The following is an 18,612-nucleotide window of genomic DNA, read 5'->3' on the forward strand; positions in this document are numbered from 1 at the left end:
GAGTCGAATCTATGTAAAACTATTAGTGCTACAACTATTGAGATGGGCATACTTTAACAAAGATGTATGATTAGAATAGCACTAAGATCACCTTGTTGACCAGGGCCTAGATTTTCGAAGCTCTCTTAGCGCTAACATAGTCATAAGTACCATACATTAACATTAACTTACGACGATCTTAGTGCTAAGAGAGCTTCGAAAATCTAGGCCCAGGGTGCCACTGTACAAAACAACCTTCGTGCTATGACTATCATAAGTCTATGATAAGGTATGGGACTTACGATCACCTTAGCGCTAAGGTTGTTTTGTACAACGGCACCCAGGGGCTCCTTTCACGAAGCAACCTCTACTAAGGTTAACCTTAACTCCCATTCTTTAACATTGCACTAAGGTTATCTTAGTGACTTACGATCACCTTCGTGCTTTGTGAGAGGTTACCCAGGGCCCAGAATCTGACAGTAGCACTTTGGGAATCAAACACATCCAGAAAAGAACACATTAACCACAGGGCTAATCCACCTGAATATCTTTTACATAAACACGTAAACTTTAAAACAGATCTTATAGAACAAATAGGAATAGAAGCTGTGATATATCTGGGATAGCAACAAGTGGAGTGGGAGATCCACCATCTAAATAGTAAATAAGGGATAAGTAAATGTCCTGTTAGCATATATCAATGCTTTAATACTGGCCTATTGGCATAAATTACTTTCTGACACTTACTGAATATTACACCTTGAAACTCAAAATTTGATTAGATGATAATAAATCTGACTGTAAAACCTCTCACATTGTCTGCTTCGATAACATTTCATACCTTCATTTTCTTACTTCAATCTAGATTATATATCGGAAGTATTTCATGTATCCTTTGAGACTGAATTGACAACCTATTGCAAATCAAACAACTGAAAATTTGTAACAATTTGTATTTGCGTACCAAAAATCCCACTTAAAAATAATAAGTGTAGTGTCACAACATGGCCTATATAACTGGATACTGTACTACTAACTGGATATAGTTTGAACTTGTGCAAAGAGGCCTTCTTGTGCTCATGATAGATGCACTGAATTAGGTAGCCTCCAGTGAATGACATTGGTACTATGTTTGCCCAATAATTCTCTCCCATCTCAGCCATCCTTCAATTCCCAACTCTGTACAGCATGGGCGACTATGTACAACTGAAATAAATAGACAATTTAAAATACTTGCAAGCAAAATACCTCTGGTTGATGAATATTTCACAACCTGTTTTCAGATGAGCACCAAGTAGATATGCACACGTAACACACCATGTCCAGCTGGGGGCAGATCGGGCAGGCACAGCTCAGTAACGTTTTCACAAATGTCCATGTATCGACTAAATCTCTGATTCCATGACAATGGATAATGTCATTTTCCAGCACTCATGTGCAGATCACCATTGTCCATGGGTCTCTATATTGGCAGGACTTGAAAAGCACCTCAACAGAGGTGATATAGTTAGGAATGAAACTATGCATCCCATGTCCCATCACAACACAATAATTTAGATCAGCGCTTGAATTTTTTCATTTCCTCCCTTGACAAATTATATATTTTTGGAAAAATATGCTGAGAGGATATTCAAGCTCTATTACAGGTCTTTGAGCTTTATTACCTATGGTAACACCTGTCAAGAAAGACAATATGTTTTACACAGTACATTGTATATTATGATTAAGATTTTGGCATTGGTTGGTCAATTCTTGAACCACTGAATTTGAATTTTAATATAATGAACACTTGGCTATCAGCACAGATCCTCAATCCCCAACTTTGAAGTCGGGCTGATGACTGTATGATGGCAGACTGTCTGTAAGTTGGTTGTGTTGAGCAGTAAATGAAAGCCTGTGATCTGCCACCCAGTGGGAAAGTCAGTCATCCGTCCATCGGTTCCTCTCACACCTGCCACAACAGTAGGTGATTTGTGCTATCGTCACGGCCCGCTGCTTCGTTGGCCGATGTATTGAGGAAATCCTCGTAACCATCCCCGCCACTTATCACAAGCATTCGTGTTGCCATGGTAGCAATTGTAGCTGCCATTGAGGACCGCCTGTGAAGGTCGGGCATGGCACTTCCCTCGCCCTGAGATTCCTTAGCCTCACTTTTCTGACTTCCTCCTATGGAGAGCTCCACACTCGTCAGAAAGCGGACATGTCCTGTGTGCCCATAGACTAGGCCTGAAACAAGCATAATAAAGACATGGAATGGAACCTATGTTTTACTTTGTTTGTTTGTTAAGATCAGAGGTACAGATAAGCTGCGTATCTGCGTAAATTACGCAAATATTTATGTGAAAACTCAATTCCTATTTAGGCTATTGCGTACAAGTATGCTTGATTTTGAGTAAATACTCAATAAATGTGAACTTACATGCGTACACACAAAACTGTCAAATCATAGCTTGCGTACCGGTTGATAAATAAAATAACTAAGGTATATTGAGAGATTCTATTTCCACACATGAACTTGGCAACTTGCAGTCTTTCTTATCGTTTCTCATATTACAGATCAAATATTAATAACAAACACCAACATTTAAACTTTATTGTATTTTTAAAATTAATGGAAAATGGCAAAATACCCAATTGAGTTCGAGTGAGATGAGTACAATTTATTTGGTTACTCAAAGGAAAATTAGGATACCCAATTGAGATGAACACAGGCCAGTACATAACTCAATGACCCCAAAAGTTATCTGTAGCTCTGTAAGATAGAGGCCTTTAAATACTTAAGTCTGGACCATTACCCTCTTCCACATAGAGCTTGTAGTATTAACTGACTGAGTGAGTTTGGTTTTACGCCGCTTTTAGCAATATTCCAGCAACATCACGGCGGGGGACACCAGAAATGGGCTTCACACATTGTACCCATGTGGGGATTCAAACCCGGGTCTTCGGCGTGACGAGCCAACGCTTTAACCATTAGGCTACCCCACCGCCCCTTGTAGTGTTAATGTGATACTAACTCCCATACTTTAACATATACTGAACTTTAGTCTTGTATATTTGTACCCTGAACTGAGTCTTGTATCTTTGTAGAACTGGTCCCACACAATCCAGTGGATGATGTAAGGAAACACAATCCATGCCTTTGGTATACAATGACATGTTTTAAATAGAGTCACAGACGATGAGCACCTAATCGATTTTGGTCACTTCATATGACCTGAGTCCCAATTAAACATGGAATTCTGATGAGGGGTAAAATATGTCTAAAACTGCATGATTTAATTAGTTCCTGAAAGGAATGTGACTATTTAACACCACAGTAACCACTATGTCAGCTATGTCACAGCTGCCTGTATATATTATAACAAGGAAATCGGCCAGTCGGCTCCTATAAGGGGACCTATCCTGCGTGAGCAACATTAATTAATCCATAAATCAAAACCACTCAGTATCAACTTTTCAAGCAACTCAACACAAATGCTTTCACTTTTGATCTAATCCCTGAAGATCTGGAATGGAATTGATTTTCAGCAATCCCTGCTTGTCAAAAAGGGTTTAAGAGGCTTGCTGACATGGTTCAAGCATGTCAATAAATCCCAAATGAGTAGATCGATGCTCATTATGTCAATCACTGGATTATCGGGTCTTACATGATTATTTACAGACTGCCATAGACATAGAGTTCAATTTGGTGCATAACAAATAAATCTACCAGTGAGGTGAGGTAGGTGAAATTGGGTTTCGATGCTTGAGAATATTCATTATGTCAATCACTGGATTATGTGTATGTGCGGCTGCTTGTCTTCACATGATTATTTAAAGACTGCCATAGAGCTTGAATAGAGTTATAGCTCAACCAGTCCTTGTTGTGCTATTAATAACCAACACATATATTAACGTCTTTTGGTATGACGCTGCTGGGATCGAACCCAACTCTCTTATGATAACCACTACACCTCAGTGGTCTACTCAGTGGTCCTGATTGCATGTATGGGATTACATAGATGCAGAGATACACAACTTACCTGTGACAGAAGGGATGGCCAGAGAACCATTGGTTGTGGTCGAGGTGATCTTGGGGATGGGGATGGTGAGGATGACTCCAGCACTCGTCCCCACCCACAGCAGGTCCTTACAGATGAGCAGAGCTGTGATCCGCAAACATGCTGCCTTGTGTTGCCGAATAATGTCATCAGCCGCTGGAAAACACCAAGCCATACATTATTACAAATCACTTCAAGATCAGGGGCCCTTGACACAAACTTAATACTACAATGATAGTAACTGTAGTAAGAGGCAACTAACGTGACCGTGTGGTCAGACTCACTGACTTGGTTGACACATGTCATTGTATCCCAATTAAGTAGATCAATGCTCATGCTGTTGATAATTGGATTGTCAGGTCCAGACTTGATTATTTACAGATCTCCGTCATATACCCACTAATATTACTGACTGTGGCATTAAACACTTAACACACAGACAAATCGCACACTTAAACATTGGCTTTAGAAAGTAAAAGCGGTCCGGTTGCTTAGAGCAAGTGGTCTCAAGGGTCTGCTCATAGGCAGCTATTTTGCCCTAAGATTCCAACAAATGTCATTAAAACGTTTTTCCCATTTGATGTTCTCTCCAACTTACACTGCAGTTTGGCAGACACAGCCTGAGCTATGCTGACGTCTAGGAGGGGTTCAAAGGTGGTGGCATGGAAAAGGCTGACTTTAGAGGACTGTTGACAGGCAATCCACACCCCCTGTCCAGCACAGACCATGCACTGCACGGAGCGGTTGGCGTCTGTCGTCACCTGGAACGTCTGCACAAATAAACCGCAAAGGTTTAAATACTTTGACAACTGAGGACTTTAAATCAACCAATATATGGCATTCATCCCTTCATTGTTTGTCAGTCTCACAATCCCTGGACCAAAGAATTTTTCCTATCAACAGTCCCTACATGTTTTGACTTTCATGCTTAGTTTAACCTCAACCTTAAGAAGGTTCTTAAACTGTCACAATATTTCTTTATATCTACTTGTTTCACTTTATACTGTATGATAAAAGAGTAAGAGAGTAAAATCTAATGATTAGACGTGTCAAATGTTCACCTGAAGTGTGAAAAACACTTGAAAAGTGTAAAAAAAATTATTTAAAACTCAAGGCATCAGGTATATAACTTGACCTTCAAGGGACAACCAAACTGACCACAAATATCGTGAAAATGCTAAAGAGTTATGCAAGGACCTGCCGAGTCAGCATATTAAACTGTTGGAGTGACTAAACAGCCTGTTTGTATAAGCTAATCGGCCAATAACCCAGATAATCCACTGAAGACTGGCAAATGGTTGTCTTGTCACGCTGAAAACTACTTACAAATGACAAATAATGCCAAACTTCAGTTACTCAGACATATTTTTCCTGCAACTAAATATACTATGACACTTAATTATCTGAAAGAAAGTCTTTGACAGTTAGAAGTGATACACATAAGGAAGAGAGTTTTATGGATGTCAACGTCTTTATTATGAGGAACACGTTTCGGCATATAACCTTACTCCTTCATCACCTGAATAAAGAAGTTGATATCCATGAAACTGTCTTCCTTAGCTGAAAGAAGTTTTACACATAATAAGCTCTATACTTGCCTCGACACTGAGCGTGAGTGGGTTTATAACATGGATGTTGTTCTGACAGCCACACCAGAGTTTCCCCGCCACCGCCAACATCTTGGTGATCGGGGACGTGGCACTGCCAATTGTGCGTGTGTACGGTCTCTCTGTGTCCCACAGGCCCTCTGAATAGCACAAAGGATAAAATCAGTATCGTACACAAGGATTTACTAAGGACTACACAGAGGCAGATATTCCAGTAAAAGTTAGTAAAATTCCCCTATTTCCCAAATCCAGTTTTTGTTACAACTTCATAAAGAAAACTGGTGTTTCATTGTTGACAAAACCAATTACCATTACAAAAGCAATTTGAGTGCAACACTCAATGCAATTTCAAAATAATTGCGAACTTAGAAGTCTTAATTTTAAACAGAAAAGGGATTTTCTCACTTTGCCAGGCAAGGTAGTTATTTTGTTACATTCTAGATTAATCCCTGTTACAATTCTTTTCAAAATGAGTAGGAAAGGTAATTATAACATAACAAGATTAAATCATTTCAATTTGTTCAATACAAACTATTCCTGCAGGATAAGAGAGAATTTGAGAATGAAGGGAAATAACTGTGCCTCACCATTGTATACCACGCTCAACTCCCGTTTATAGACAATCAGATCCCCATTGGCCAGGGAAACAAACACTTTGTTATCAAGATATCTGAAACAGAAAAGAGATGTTACGGTCCATCCATACAAGCATCAGCTTATAGGGACTTCTCTGTAGGATGTCGGTACCCCAGTTGTTAAAGTTCTCTATCATCACGCCGAAGGCCTTGGTTCAAATCCCTGAGAAGATATCAACTTCCGATAATTGCTAAATACAGCCATAAGACATTAAACAAGAAATAAACATACTGGTTACAACTTTTAGTGCTAGCTCACCTAGATATGATACTGAAGATTAACATGGATACTCCAGTCAGACACAATACATTGACACCAATCTGACCAGTCCTATTTTCATCCCCTAAATGCTGAGCCCCAGACAGGGTAACAACAAGTATTATCTTGCCTCACACATAAATGTCGTCTTCTGATTGTCTGAACGATCTTTCATTATTTTCAATGTACCCCTCTTAGAAGCGAGCAATATTTTCTATGTACCCCCGCTGGGAATGCCGAACTCATTTGGTACTTCTTAGTAATTCTTTATCTCGAATAACATTGAATCACATATGATGTACGGAAATTACCGATGTTTTGCGAATGCATATCTATGGAAGGGAGATAACTCTAAATCTGTTTTTCTTGTCGTCTGGTACTCCATACTATAATCCGATACCTGTGCTTCAAACAGTTCAAAATTACCATTGAGGTGTTCGGTAAGATAAATACATTGTTAACTGGTCCCTCGGGGCCCATGGGTTGATGTACCTCGGTGTTTCTTTATGTTCCCTTCGGGCTCAGGGAACATAAACAAACATCGATGGTACATCAGCCCATGTCCCCCCCTCGAGACTAGCGAACAACTTATAATATATTTTCAAACCTATTGGCATGACACAGCCAGGGATTGAACCACTGATGTTGAGTTCTCTAGGAAGGCCAAGGATTTAACCTAATCTGCAGAATCATTAACCTTACAACATACAGACGTGTGAGAGAACAATCTGAGCTACTTACACAATACCATACACCGGGGATCCATGTTGGATTTTGAGTTTGTTTTTCGTTGTTTTGATATTATCTGTACACTGGAAAATGTGGATGCTGCAACAGAAAACAAGGATATCGCGTATTATAACAGAGGTGAAGGACAGATAGATAACAAATTTACAAGTGTCAACAGGATGCTCATAAAATGTAATTTTTAGAGTAAAATTGATATTTTATACTTATCCTGACTCATGCTCTTTTGCTTGTCTTCTTCTTCTTGCGAACATAGTGGAAACACTTGTATCTCCTTAATTGAAGCTCCCTTCAATGTAAAATCACTAATCAGTACTCACCACGAGTTGCTCCCCTTTGATCCCTTTTGGCGGGAAAGGTGTCGCCACCTCATACCTCGTGCTTCACTCTCTCCTGATTTTGCGAGCCCAACACTTGAATTTACAGGGAAATCCAAAGTGTTATGTGGGGAGGATGGGAGGGGCTGACCTCATGAGTCAGGATAAGTATAAAATATCAATTTTACTCTAAAATTACATATTTTTTTTCCTTATCCTGACTCATGCTCTTTTCTTGTAGAATCCTCACAGACGGAGGAGGGAGTAACAGAATACTTTGGATTTATAATTAGTGATTTTGTATAAATATAACTGTAATAACTGGTATGGGAACTTCATGAAGGCATAGACTTAGGATATTTCTGTATAAAACCATAGGTTTTATAATGCCATAATTGTGTATTACATTGATATATATAGAAAAAACCCATTACCTAAATTATATATAGATAAGTGACTCTGATAGAGTCGCTGTACAACTAAAGATAATGTCCATATATACTTAGGGGTGAAAGACCTAAGCTAAATATATATATATAGCTCTAGAACTCCTTAGAGTTATAAGCTAACTAAATTATGTATATAATACATATTAACTTTGTGATTGTAATATTTTAGCGCCCTCACGAGGGACTGTCAGCTGTTGGCCGAGGACCAAAGGGCCGAAATGGTGAATGCCAGAGACATCTTCTGTGGTGATATCTCTCAAGTAGTGATTCGCAAACACCATGTTCGATTTCCAAAAGCATCCTTCCATAATAGTGTTCAATGAACAGTTACCGTGCAGGGCGAGGGTGGAAGCCAGTGCCCTAATCTCATGCGGATTTGATGCTGTTGGTGGGTCCAAGCCTGCTGCCTTGTATCTTGTGAGTATGACAGTCCTTATCCAAATAGATATGGTAGTACGCTGAGACTTCTGTTTGATTAGTTGGCGATAAGGGGATGAATAATCTTTTGAAAAATCTAAGCCTTGTTTTGGATCGTCAGAGGTAAACTTTGAGAGCTCTGACTGGACACAGTGACAAGTCTTGTGTATCTTGTGATCCGAGAATGGAGGATAAGCCGGTACATGAAATAACCTGTCTGGTTGACCTGGTAGTTGATTTTAGCGATGAAATCCCATCTTAATCCCAGGTGCGCTATGTTTTGATTGTCATCAAACTGTATCCTTTCGTAATCCAGGCGTGAATTTCAGATATTCTTGCTGCCGTGGCTAGAGATAGCAGAAATAGTGTTCTCTGTGAGAGAAATTCAAAGTTTGTCGATTCCAAGGGTTCATAAGCCTCACTTGTGAGGTGTTGTAACACTATATTCAGATCCCAAGCTGGAAGTGGAACTTCCGCTTTGGTCCTCCAATCGAAAGCGCATTAGTAAGGCCAGTAACTCTGGCGATTTTGTCAGCTTGACACCCGTTCTCATAGTAATCCACCAGAGCTAAGCGCGGCAAAGATATGTTGATATCGTCGAACCTCTTAAATGTTTGTTTTGCCGCAGGTAACACAAATAGTCTGCCACTTGAGGATGTGAAGCATCTCTCGCTGTAAATCCTTTATTAGCTGCATAATTTTGAAACTGTGCCACTTGTCGTGCATTACAAGTTCACGAGTTGAGTGTAAAAGGCAAAGCGTGACCGCTTTTGCCGCCCTGGCGGAATATCCTCTCTTGTTTAAACACATTTGTATACAGTCCATACGTGAAGTTGGTAAACTTCTGGGTTTCCATGCACTTGTTTTGTGTGTGGATGTATTAACAGGTTTGAGCGCTTGGGTAGCTCTAATACTGGTTGACCGATTTCTTGAATTAGACTGGGAAACCATACTCTGGCTGGCCAGTAGAGCGCGACCAAAGTGAGTTGTAGACTCTGTGTTTGTTTGATTTTCTGTAATACTTGAGGTATTATTGCTGGTGAGGTGGCGAAAGCAGCGTGCAGCGTTGAGGCCTTCCCAAGATATACTTAGAGGCGTCCGTTTCCCAAGCTTGTGGATCTGGGATTGGTGACCACGAATGTCGGTAACTGATTGTTGAATCTTGTGGCGAATAGATCTATTAAGCTGCTAACGGCTTGATTATCTGAGCAAATATTTCCGTATTGAGCATCCACTCTGTCGGTGATGGTAGATGAGGCCGAGATAGCACGTCTGCTAGTACATTCTTGGCTCCGGGAATGTGAACTACTCTGATCTGTAGATTTAGATCGTGGGTTAGATCGAATAGTTGAAAGCTTAGGTTCAAAAGGTTCAGTGATCTCGTTGAGCCTTGCTTGTTTATGTAGAACGCGACTGTGGAATTGTCTGTATGAATCATCAGGTGCGCATTTTGTAGAAATGTGCTCCAATGTAGAATGGCGTTGATTACAGCTTTCATCTCTAAGTTGTTTATGTGGAGTTTGCTTTCTTGTTGATTCCATATTCCCGATGTCGTTTGGTTGGCGAGATGAGCTCCCCAACCTTGAAGTGACGCGTCCACATATAGATGGGTTTTGAACTCCTGCTCTGCTAAACAAATCCCTTCGCAGACATTCGATTTCTTTGTCCACCATAGTAAATGAGGTCTGAGATGTTTTTGGTAGACTGAATGGCTGTAAATCGTCGAGATGTGCATTGATGAAGACCTGTAAAGGCGTAACTGTAACCTGCCTCTGACTGTCATGTCTTGGGCTGATGTGAGGGAGACCTAGGAGGCTCTGCCATTGTCGAAGTGGTAGCGGAGAGTGTAAGCGCTAGTGGAATGGTCTGTTGGATCTTGAGCCCTCGGTCTTCTGAAATACGACGATCACGGTTGAGATTTGTGATAAATCGAATGCCTAGGAACTGTAGGTCTTGTGACGGTACTAGGTCCGACTTGAGTAAGTTTACTAACCATCCTAGCTGTGTTAGTAGCTTTATGATGTAATTTAACTGTAGTTTGAGATGCTGTGGATCTTGATCTACTTGTATTCGTCGTCGAGGTAAAACGCACTGCGTAGCCCTTGATGATGAAGATAGGTGATAATCGGTTTCGTTATCCTCGTGAAAAGCCAGGGGGCTGATGATATTCCGAATGGGAGCACTTTCCACAGGTAATGTTGCCCGTCTAAAGTAAACCGTAGGTATTTTCTGGCTTTGGCGTGTATCGGGATGTGCAGGTAAGCGTCCTGTAGATCTATACTGCCCATATAGTCCATGGGGCGAATCAACTGCCGTAACTGAGGTAAATGTATCATGCGGAACTTCGGTGGTTTGCGTAGATAGTTCTTGTTGAAAAAGCTCATGTTGTAGATGAGTCTGTATTTCTCCTTGGAGTTTTTCTTGGGAACTAGGAAAACTGGGGAGTAGAAACCTGGTTCAATGTTGTCCTGGTCTAGTACTTCTTTGGCCTGCTTTATTAAGAGTGATGTAACAGCCTCTCTTAACTCCGGTAGTTGTGCCTGTACGTCGAACTTGTGAGGGTTGACTGTCAGCAGAGGCTTGGCCTTTAGTGGGATAAGAAATCCGTGACGAAGAATGTTGGAGACATAAGGGTCTTGTAATATTCCCCAGTTTTCCCAGTAAAGTTGGAGGCGTCCACCCACTTGAGATGGTTGTACTGGAACGGCTGGGGGTGGAAGACTCCAGTCGTTCCGAACCTGTCTTTCAGCGTTTATAGTTGCGGGAACCTCTGGGTGTCCTGCCTCTTCCTGAACCTCCTCTATAGTTGCCGAATGGGCGACGAAAAGAATCTTTACCTCTAGAGCTGGCTATCTTCCTGTCTCGTGCTCTCTGTAGGCCCGTGAATTTAGATCTTCCTGAGTATCTTTGAGAGGTCTGTCGGATGACGCTGGCTAGTGTGTCCATCGATTTAATCATCAGGACTTCTCTGGAATCCTTAGTGACTTCCTTGGAAACTTTGTCTATTTCTCCATTAAAGATGGATGTTGAAGACCACGGGGCTGTATACAGTGGGGCTGTAAAGTTCTCACCCCAGTTACAGGAAGCGAGGAGGCCTTGACGACGAGCTAAGGTCAGTGCTGCTGAAATAGATGTAAGATGATCTGTTAGGAACTGCTGGTCTTTCTTTTGCATAAGTAAGGCAGAATAAATCATTCTATCATCCTCAGAAGTCATTATCACCGAAATCTGGTGATAAGAGTCTCATTGATCGTTCAAGATCTATTTAAACCTAAAAAAATATACGTCTCGTCATGGTTTCTATCTGGACTAACTTGCGATCATCAATCTTGTAATTCTTGTACTTGACATCGTTGATCAACTTATAGTTCTCATCGATGTCCTGAGCTTTGAAGAAGGGGTCCATGTTATGCGTGGAGAACTTCTTGGCATGAAAGTTTGGTAGATGTGGTGTCTGAACTTTCGTGGCTTTGTGGAATGCTGCATCTAGATTCTGTGGAACTGCTGCAATCGAGATCGATCGGTGGTAGTGTGATAGCATCTGCATCGTCTTCTTTCATCAGATATGTCTAAGCCACATTGCCATTTTTAGATGGTGATGAGAGATCTAGGTTATTGACCATCCAATACCGTATCTCAGCATCGAGGAGAAAATAACTCCTCCATCATCCTCTACACCATCATCATTGATGAGAGGTTGGTGCTGTTCTGGACTGCGTGCTTCTGTCTCTCGATCCGGCGATGCTTGTGCAGCTCTGTATGGTGATCTGTAAAAGGTGATCTGGCGGTGATGAGCGAAGAGGAGATCGTCTAGGTGATCTCGTCTATGGGTTGATCTTCGGTGACCTGTGAGGAGAAGCGTTGATAGCTTCAGCGAAGCTCTTGTGTAGTCCCTCGATGTCCTTCTAGATGATGAAGATCTGGATTCAGCTGGCCTTCAGCGAATGCCTTAGCGAAGCTTCCTCTCGCGTCGGTCCGGGATTTACGATAAGACCTTAGCGCGAAGGCTTTCGTGATGTCTGATGGTCGAGTCCACATCTTGGGATGAAGATGGCGAGGGAAAAGATCTATCCGCCAGCGAAGGCCGCCAGCGAAGCTGTACATCTAGGTCCTTCGTGGAGGTGGTCCGTGCCTTCCTTCAGCGAAGGTGACATCGTCTTGGCTGCTACGTTGACGGGGTGCCTCTGGGGTGCTGTTCTCGTTGGAGCCTTCGCGAAAACTTCGGTCCTTGCTTCTGCAGTCTATATCGGTCTTCCATCATCGTCATAATTTGCTGCATCAGGTCATCAGGGATGGTCTGCGACGATGTTGTCTGCGCCTTCTCTGCGGTGTTAATGATGGGGTCCACAGCAATAACGTCTGACATCGGTGTAGAGGCATCAGGCTGCATGAAGATCTCTGCTGAAGTCACTGTCGCTGACACCGGCCGCTTCTTGTGCCGTATGTCGGGGATGATAATCGGTTGGTCATCGTAGAGGCCCCTTTCTTCGGCTGGAACGATCTCGGCTGAGAAAGTTCTCGCTGTCTTCGTAGACTTTCCTTTGGATGCCGACGCTGCCCTGGGGGTACGAAGTCTGCGTTGAGAAGACGTCGAGGCCCTCTTGGACTTTATCTGCGATGGCGACGGGATGTCTGGGGAGGCCGGTCGCTTCTTAGAGGGTGGCGGACTGCATCCCACGCCCCTTCCGATGGGGTCTCTAGCAGAACACCAGATGGTAGGGGGTCGATCGCCAGCAGCTGACTAGATGGAGTATCTGGAGTATCAGCCATATTTAGCCCTTGTTTGCGTGACCTATCTGCAGCACGTCTTAAGGCGCAAAGATAGTATTTGTTAAATGCAGAATTAGATAAATTAATGCAATAACTGCAGCGTGAATCAAGCGCGCACGGTAGAACAACTAGGGCATATTACATGCGGATCTGAGGCAGAAAAGCGTAATCTACAAATGAGTACAGATTTTATCAGCGTAATACTAGCTGAACAATCACGAATACCGTGAATAAACAGTAGAAATACGATAAATAATCAATACAAATTGCTGAAGGATACTAGCTATACCTCTAGAGTACACTATAGGAGGTAAAAACTAAGAAAAAATCAAAGGATATGTTGTGTAAGGAGACACAGGCGCTCTCACATCCTGCTCACTGGGCGAAGAAGGAGAGAGTGAAGCACGAGGTATGAGGTGGCGACACCTTTCCCGCCAAAAGGGATCAAAGGGGAGCAACTCGTGGTGAGTACTGATTAGTGATTTTACATTGAAGGGAGCTTCAATTAAGGAGATACAAGTGTTTCCACTATGTTCGCAAGAAGAAGAAGACAAGCAAAAGAGCATGAGTCAGGATAAGGAAAAATTATGTTTAACATTCTTTCTGGAGATAAAGTGTGCCAACAAAATAAATACCTTGGTGACTGTCATCAATGAGCTAGATAATAAGCAGTTGTAATTTAGAAAATTACTTTTCATTCCAACTAACAACAATCTTTCTAATTTCTGAATAACAAGGATTGGATAATGAATTACAGTTGGCATTACAAACATGGACATAATGGTCATTAAATGTTTGTTCAATTTTCCTAAAACGCAACACTGGGTATTTTGTGTTTTTTCATCTGTCCTTCAGTTACAAGGAAGTTATCTCAATCAAAGGTAATTCTGCAGTTTGTTGTCCCTACTGTGCGCTGCAATATGTTCTGTTTCTCTTTCAGAAGAATCCTGACAAATACCACTGCAGATTTAGCATGGCCCTGCCTGTAAAAGTGTCAGTTCCCCCTCCTATGGACAACTCACCAGCCATCCTCAGTGCCGAGCCACATTGTACTCCTCTGAGCATCCTGCATCCAGTTTCCTGTTGTCATGATGGGGTCAGGGCTGCTCTGTGCGAGAGGGGAGATAACTGGCCGCGGAGGAGCATCATCATCCGAGACCAGATCTGGAACAAGGTGTGTGATTACTATCAGTTACACTTGTCACATGTGGCACTTTAAACATGAGACAATGAGCGAGGGAGTTAAGATTAAAGCTCTTTTCTCCGGCAGTCCAGTTATTGTAAGTGTTGTGTGAACACTCAGAGATGGTTTGGCTTCAATATAAGCTTTAATAATCAGAGTTTACGGAATTGAATGCAGACGCTGGTTGTCACCATACACAGAACTGGAAGCAGGCTTGGTTAACATAAAAACTTGGCTTAACATATAAACATATAAAACTAGGATCCAACAGTGGAATATGGACTGATAATTCTAGTTATGTCAGGGTGTACCAGCAAAATGTTGAGGGAAAGCCCCAAGAAATGGGGTCTCAAATGTTTACAACTTCAGTAAAACCCACAAACATGGTTATGGCACTGACAAACCTAGAAACATCGAGGCAACAAGGATTCGACTCTGATCACAGACTGATGCCGTACCCAAGGCCAAGGGACACAACTCTAGCCAGCGGAGTGTGTCATCTTAACTGGGTGAGGCTTACCCTCACATTCAGCATCAGAGTGAGTTTAGTTGGACGCCACTTTTAGCAATATTCCAGTAATATCATGGCATGGACACCAGAAATAGGCTTCACACATTGCACTCATGTGGGGAATTGACCGCAGGTCTTCAGTGTGACAAGCGAACACTTTAACCACTAGGCTACCCCACTGCCCTTCAGCATGAGGACTGACTGACTGACTGAGTTTGGTTTTACGCCGCTTTTAGCAATATTCCAGCAACATCACGGCGGGGGACACCATAAATGGGCTTCACACATTGTACCTACGTGGGGATTCGAACCCAGGTCTTCGGTGTGACGAGCCAACGCTTTAACCACTAGGCTACCCCACTGCCCTTCAGCATGAGGAGTGCATGTGAGTCACACAATAGCAATGTTATGACAACCAACAAGTCATTATTCCTGAACTAAAGAAAACAGTCGACAACAGGCCGAGCATGGTCCTATCATATGAATAACAACTTACTATTTACCAGGCAATATGTCACATCATGTCAGTCTGGGACAGTCAAACTCATAACGTATGCAAGAGTTAACAAACTAAACAATCCGACAATCACCCCATCAACATGTACATAAATCAGTCAATCCTCCATCTTACCTCCAACAAACAGCTCATCCTGATGGGGGATGAAAGACAAAGGTTCATCGTCCGACTCAGCATCCGACTCTGAGTCCGACTGATACCCATCCTCGGGGATATTGTCCACATCCTCGTCTACTTTCTCTACATTAATACGCGGACCCTCTGAGGGAGAGCCAATTGAGTCTCGTTGCTGCTGCCTTTGCCGACCCTTTGTGCTGCTTCTTCTGAAAGGAAGACATAGCACATCCTATGTAGCTTACAGAGAATGATTCAGTTAGCATGATCTACTTTCTGTACACCTAAGCAGACAGCATGTAGCATTCAGCAAATTAGTTTTAATAATGATAACAAAAGCAGTATTGCAGGAACCAAGATGAAACTGCATGTAATTCTTGTACTAGAGATGAAACACAATTTGTAAATATGTAAGTCAACTCTGAATTTCAAATTCAGTTCCTGATAAGTTACAAAAAGACCATTACACAAGAACATAAAAGACCATTACACAAGAACATAAATCTGAAAAGGTCAATATTATGGCAATGACTTTAGAAACATACAGGTCATTTTCCCTTGTAATATTTTTCTGTCATCACATCACAATATAGAACCAATAACATCAAGGTATCGATATTGAACAGTGTAAAACTTCCCTGGGTTCTGAAATGAAAAATACTCAATTGTTTCAACAACTGATGTGAGCTATCTGCATGTATCACTCTGGAAGCTGTTGGCCATGATACCATGAATCAAAGAGACAGACAGGAAACCCAGCACCTCATTAGGGACACACACAGAAGAACACAGAAAAGAACAGCTGCAGAACTGTCTCCTCATAAATATGAATTTCTTCTTGTATTGAGTTGATACACTAATATATTCTGACCACAGATACAAGGACATTCTTCTTGAGTACATTACTCAATCAATGTCTTTTCACCATTTGCAAACGATAAATCACCTTCTCCCAAATTGTTGTTATATCTAAAAATCAAGCAAATTCTTTTAAATTACCGCAAGCAAAATTATGCGAGCTGAATAAATGCCATAAATCACTGTCTATAAAGCGACCCCACATATGATGTCAACCCGCATGTAGAAACCTTTAATACTCAAAGGTAAATCTGCATTAATTGTCCCTCATCTTACCGTGACATGGACACATACTGAGGGAAACAAATAAGGGAACACCACTTCATGGCAGTGTTTATTTATTCTCAGATTTCTTCCAACAGTGTTATTCAAACCTGGTGATGAAAACTGGGAAATATTAAAGGAACGCTTGAATCCTCCTGTGTTCCTTTATTTGTTTCTCTCAGTATATTACAGATAATTCATTGATATTGTGCAACCAAGCAATGCTATCTCGTCAAACTATTTCCCTGAAGATCGTCTTGGTCAAATTTCTACTCCTAAGATTGTGAATGATGAGCAAGCATGTGGTCCTACCTCCGAAACGCTCCAATGTAAGCAGGCACAGCACAGATGCACAGGATGCGAGCATTGCACCCTGGGACAGGAGTATTGAGAGTGACGATTGGCTCAGGCTGAAGACTCAGCAAGCACATGTGACCTACATAGCCATCGCTGTTGCACACCCACACATCGCGATAGCCGTTAGCATTTAGGCCATCAATAGGGGCCGCACAGGAAAACTGCAAGATAGAGGGGAGGTAACTCTCAGTGCTACCCTGGTAGGCAAAGTTGGGAGAGAAAAAGAAAAGGTTTTTGTGTACTTTCAGATATATCTAGAAATTTCTTGTGCACACACAGATATTCATATGAAACCTATCCCTTCCTAACTGTGCATTTTGACAGCAATGGAACCAAAAACATGCCTTTTGTGCTTGAAACATGCAAAACTGGTGCAAAATTTGCTATTCTAACTGCTTCTTATCATACATTACTTGATTTATTATTGTAACAAATATCAGCATGCTTACACATTAAAACATGCTGCTAAAATACAGGTTTACTATGGATGGGGAAAAGCTATAACTCCTTACTAAGGAAGGGAGAATGTTTGTATTTACAGCTTGTTCAGCTTGACCTGATCAAGTGAATACTAATAAATTGCGTGACCGTGTCACAACTGGTTGGGTTTATTATTGTGGAGGGGTGCACCTTTGTCAGATGATTGGTGTAAACGAGTGGACAGATTGTTGTACCCATGTTGAAAATTTGGAAACCGACTACTGGGACAGAAATATTGCAGTTGAACATGAAATAGAAATAGTGATAAAACTGAGTGTAGAGAGTGATAGCGAGAGTAGTAGTTTTCCGGGACAATTTCCGAATCTATGTATGCATGCTTCGCACGAATGCAACATTAAGAACATTCTCTGCACCCCTATTAAATGAAAATAACCCGATCTGCCGTTTGTGCAATTTGACCTCCCGGGTCATGCATATGTAGAGTAGCTCAGGTCAAGCTGAACAAGCTGTAGTAGGTGGATGTGTGCATGCTTTCTGGGGTTCTGGGGGTTAAAAATAAAAAGGTGTTAAAAAGGTAAAAGTTCAAACCCAGGACAGAGAGGAATCACAGTTTAGTAAGCTGTGCTTGAGAAGGTTCGCTAAGCTATGTTAGACGAAGCTTATCTAAACAGATGTAACTAAGACTACTTTTATAAGCAGTAAAATTGACAAAGGAAAATCATGGAACACAGAAAATGCATAAATAACATGAAAAAAGGTGAAGTTTCTACTGTACAAATAAACAAACAATGGACATGCAAGTGCAGTCTGTAAAAGATGGCATCCTTAGTTTGTGATGCACATGAAAGAAGCAAAAATACTCTGGCATTTCATTCATAACTACAGGCATACCACTGAAATGTTGATATCAACATTAGAAACTAGAACTGTTTCAGTGATCTGAAAAGAATCTTATGGAAACTGATGTTTTTGCTATATGCACATGTTCATAAAGATTCACAAATGGCTTCAGGTTTTCTCAGAAAAAGAAAATTACCTTTGAAATTTGACAATACATGTATTTACATAGACATGTAAGACTGATTTGGAAAATTCTGAAATTCTGACATGAATTCTGTCCTTAAGTGTGAAAATATTATTGAAAGTT

General features: G+C 41.4%; 1 protein-coding gene across 2 annotated transcripts in view; it reads right to left on the minus strand.

The window, feature by feature from the left end:
- Positions 1-346: 346 nt before the first annotated feature.
- The window catches only part of LOC124277554 (rho guanine nucleotide exchange factor 17-like), a 119,403-nt gene continuing 101,137 nt past the window's right edge, over positions 347-18,612 (minus strand). For both annotated transcript variants that reach the window (XM_046713262.1, XM_046713261.1), the window contains exons 15-23: positions 16,980-17,185; positions 15,546-15,754; positions 14,243-14,384; positions 7,262-7,348; positions 6,214-6,296; positions 5,618-5,766; positions 4,618-4,789; positions 4,002-4,175; positions 347-2,205 (exon numbers count right to left, since the gene is read on the minus strand). In XM_046713262.1, the coding sequence (XP_046569218.1) occupies positions 1,925-2,205; positions 4,002-4,175; positions 4,618-4,789; positions 5,618-5,766; positions 6,214-6,296; positions 7,262-7,348; positions 14,243-14,384; positions 15,546-15,754; positions 16,980-17,185 (1,503 nt within the window). In that variant the 3' untranslated portion in view covers positions 347-1,924. The remainder of the gene's footprint in view (positions 2,206-4,001; positions 4,176-4,617; positions 4,790-5,617; positions 5,767-6,213; positions 6,297-7,261; positions 7,349-14,242; positions 14,385-15,545; positions 15,755-16,979; positions 17,186-18,612) is intronic.

This window comes from Haliotis rubra, unplaced genomic scaffold, assembly GCF_003918875.1.
Source record: "Haliotis rubra isolate DU_JTF1 unplaced genomic scaffold, ASM391887v1 Scf223, whole genome shotgun sequence".
NCBI classification, from domain to species: domain Eukaryota; kingdom Metazoa; phylum Mollusca; class Gastropoda; order Lepetellida; family Haliotidae; genus Haliotis; species Haliotis rubra.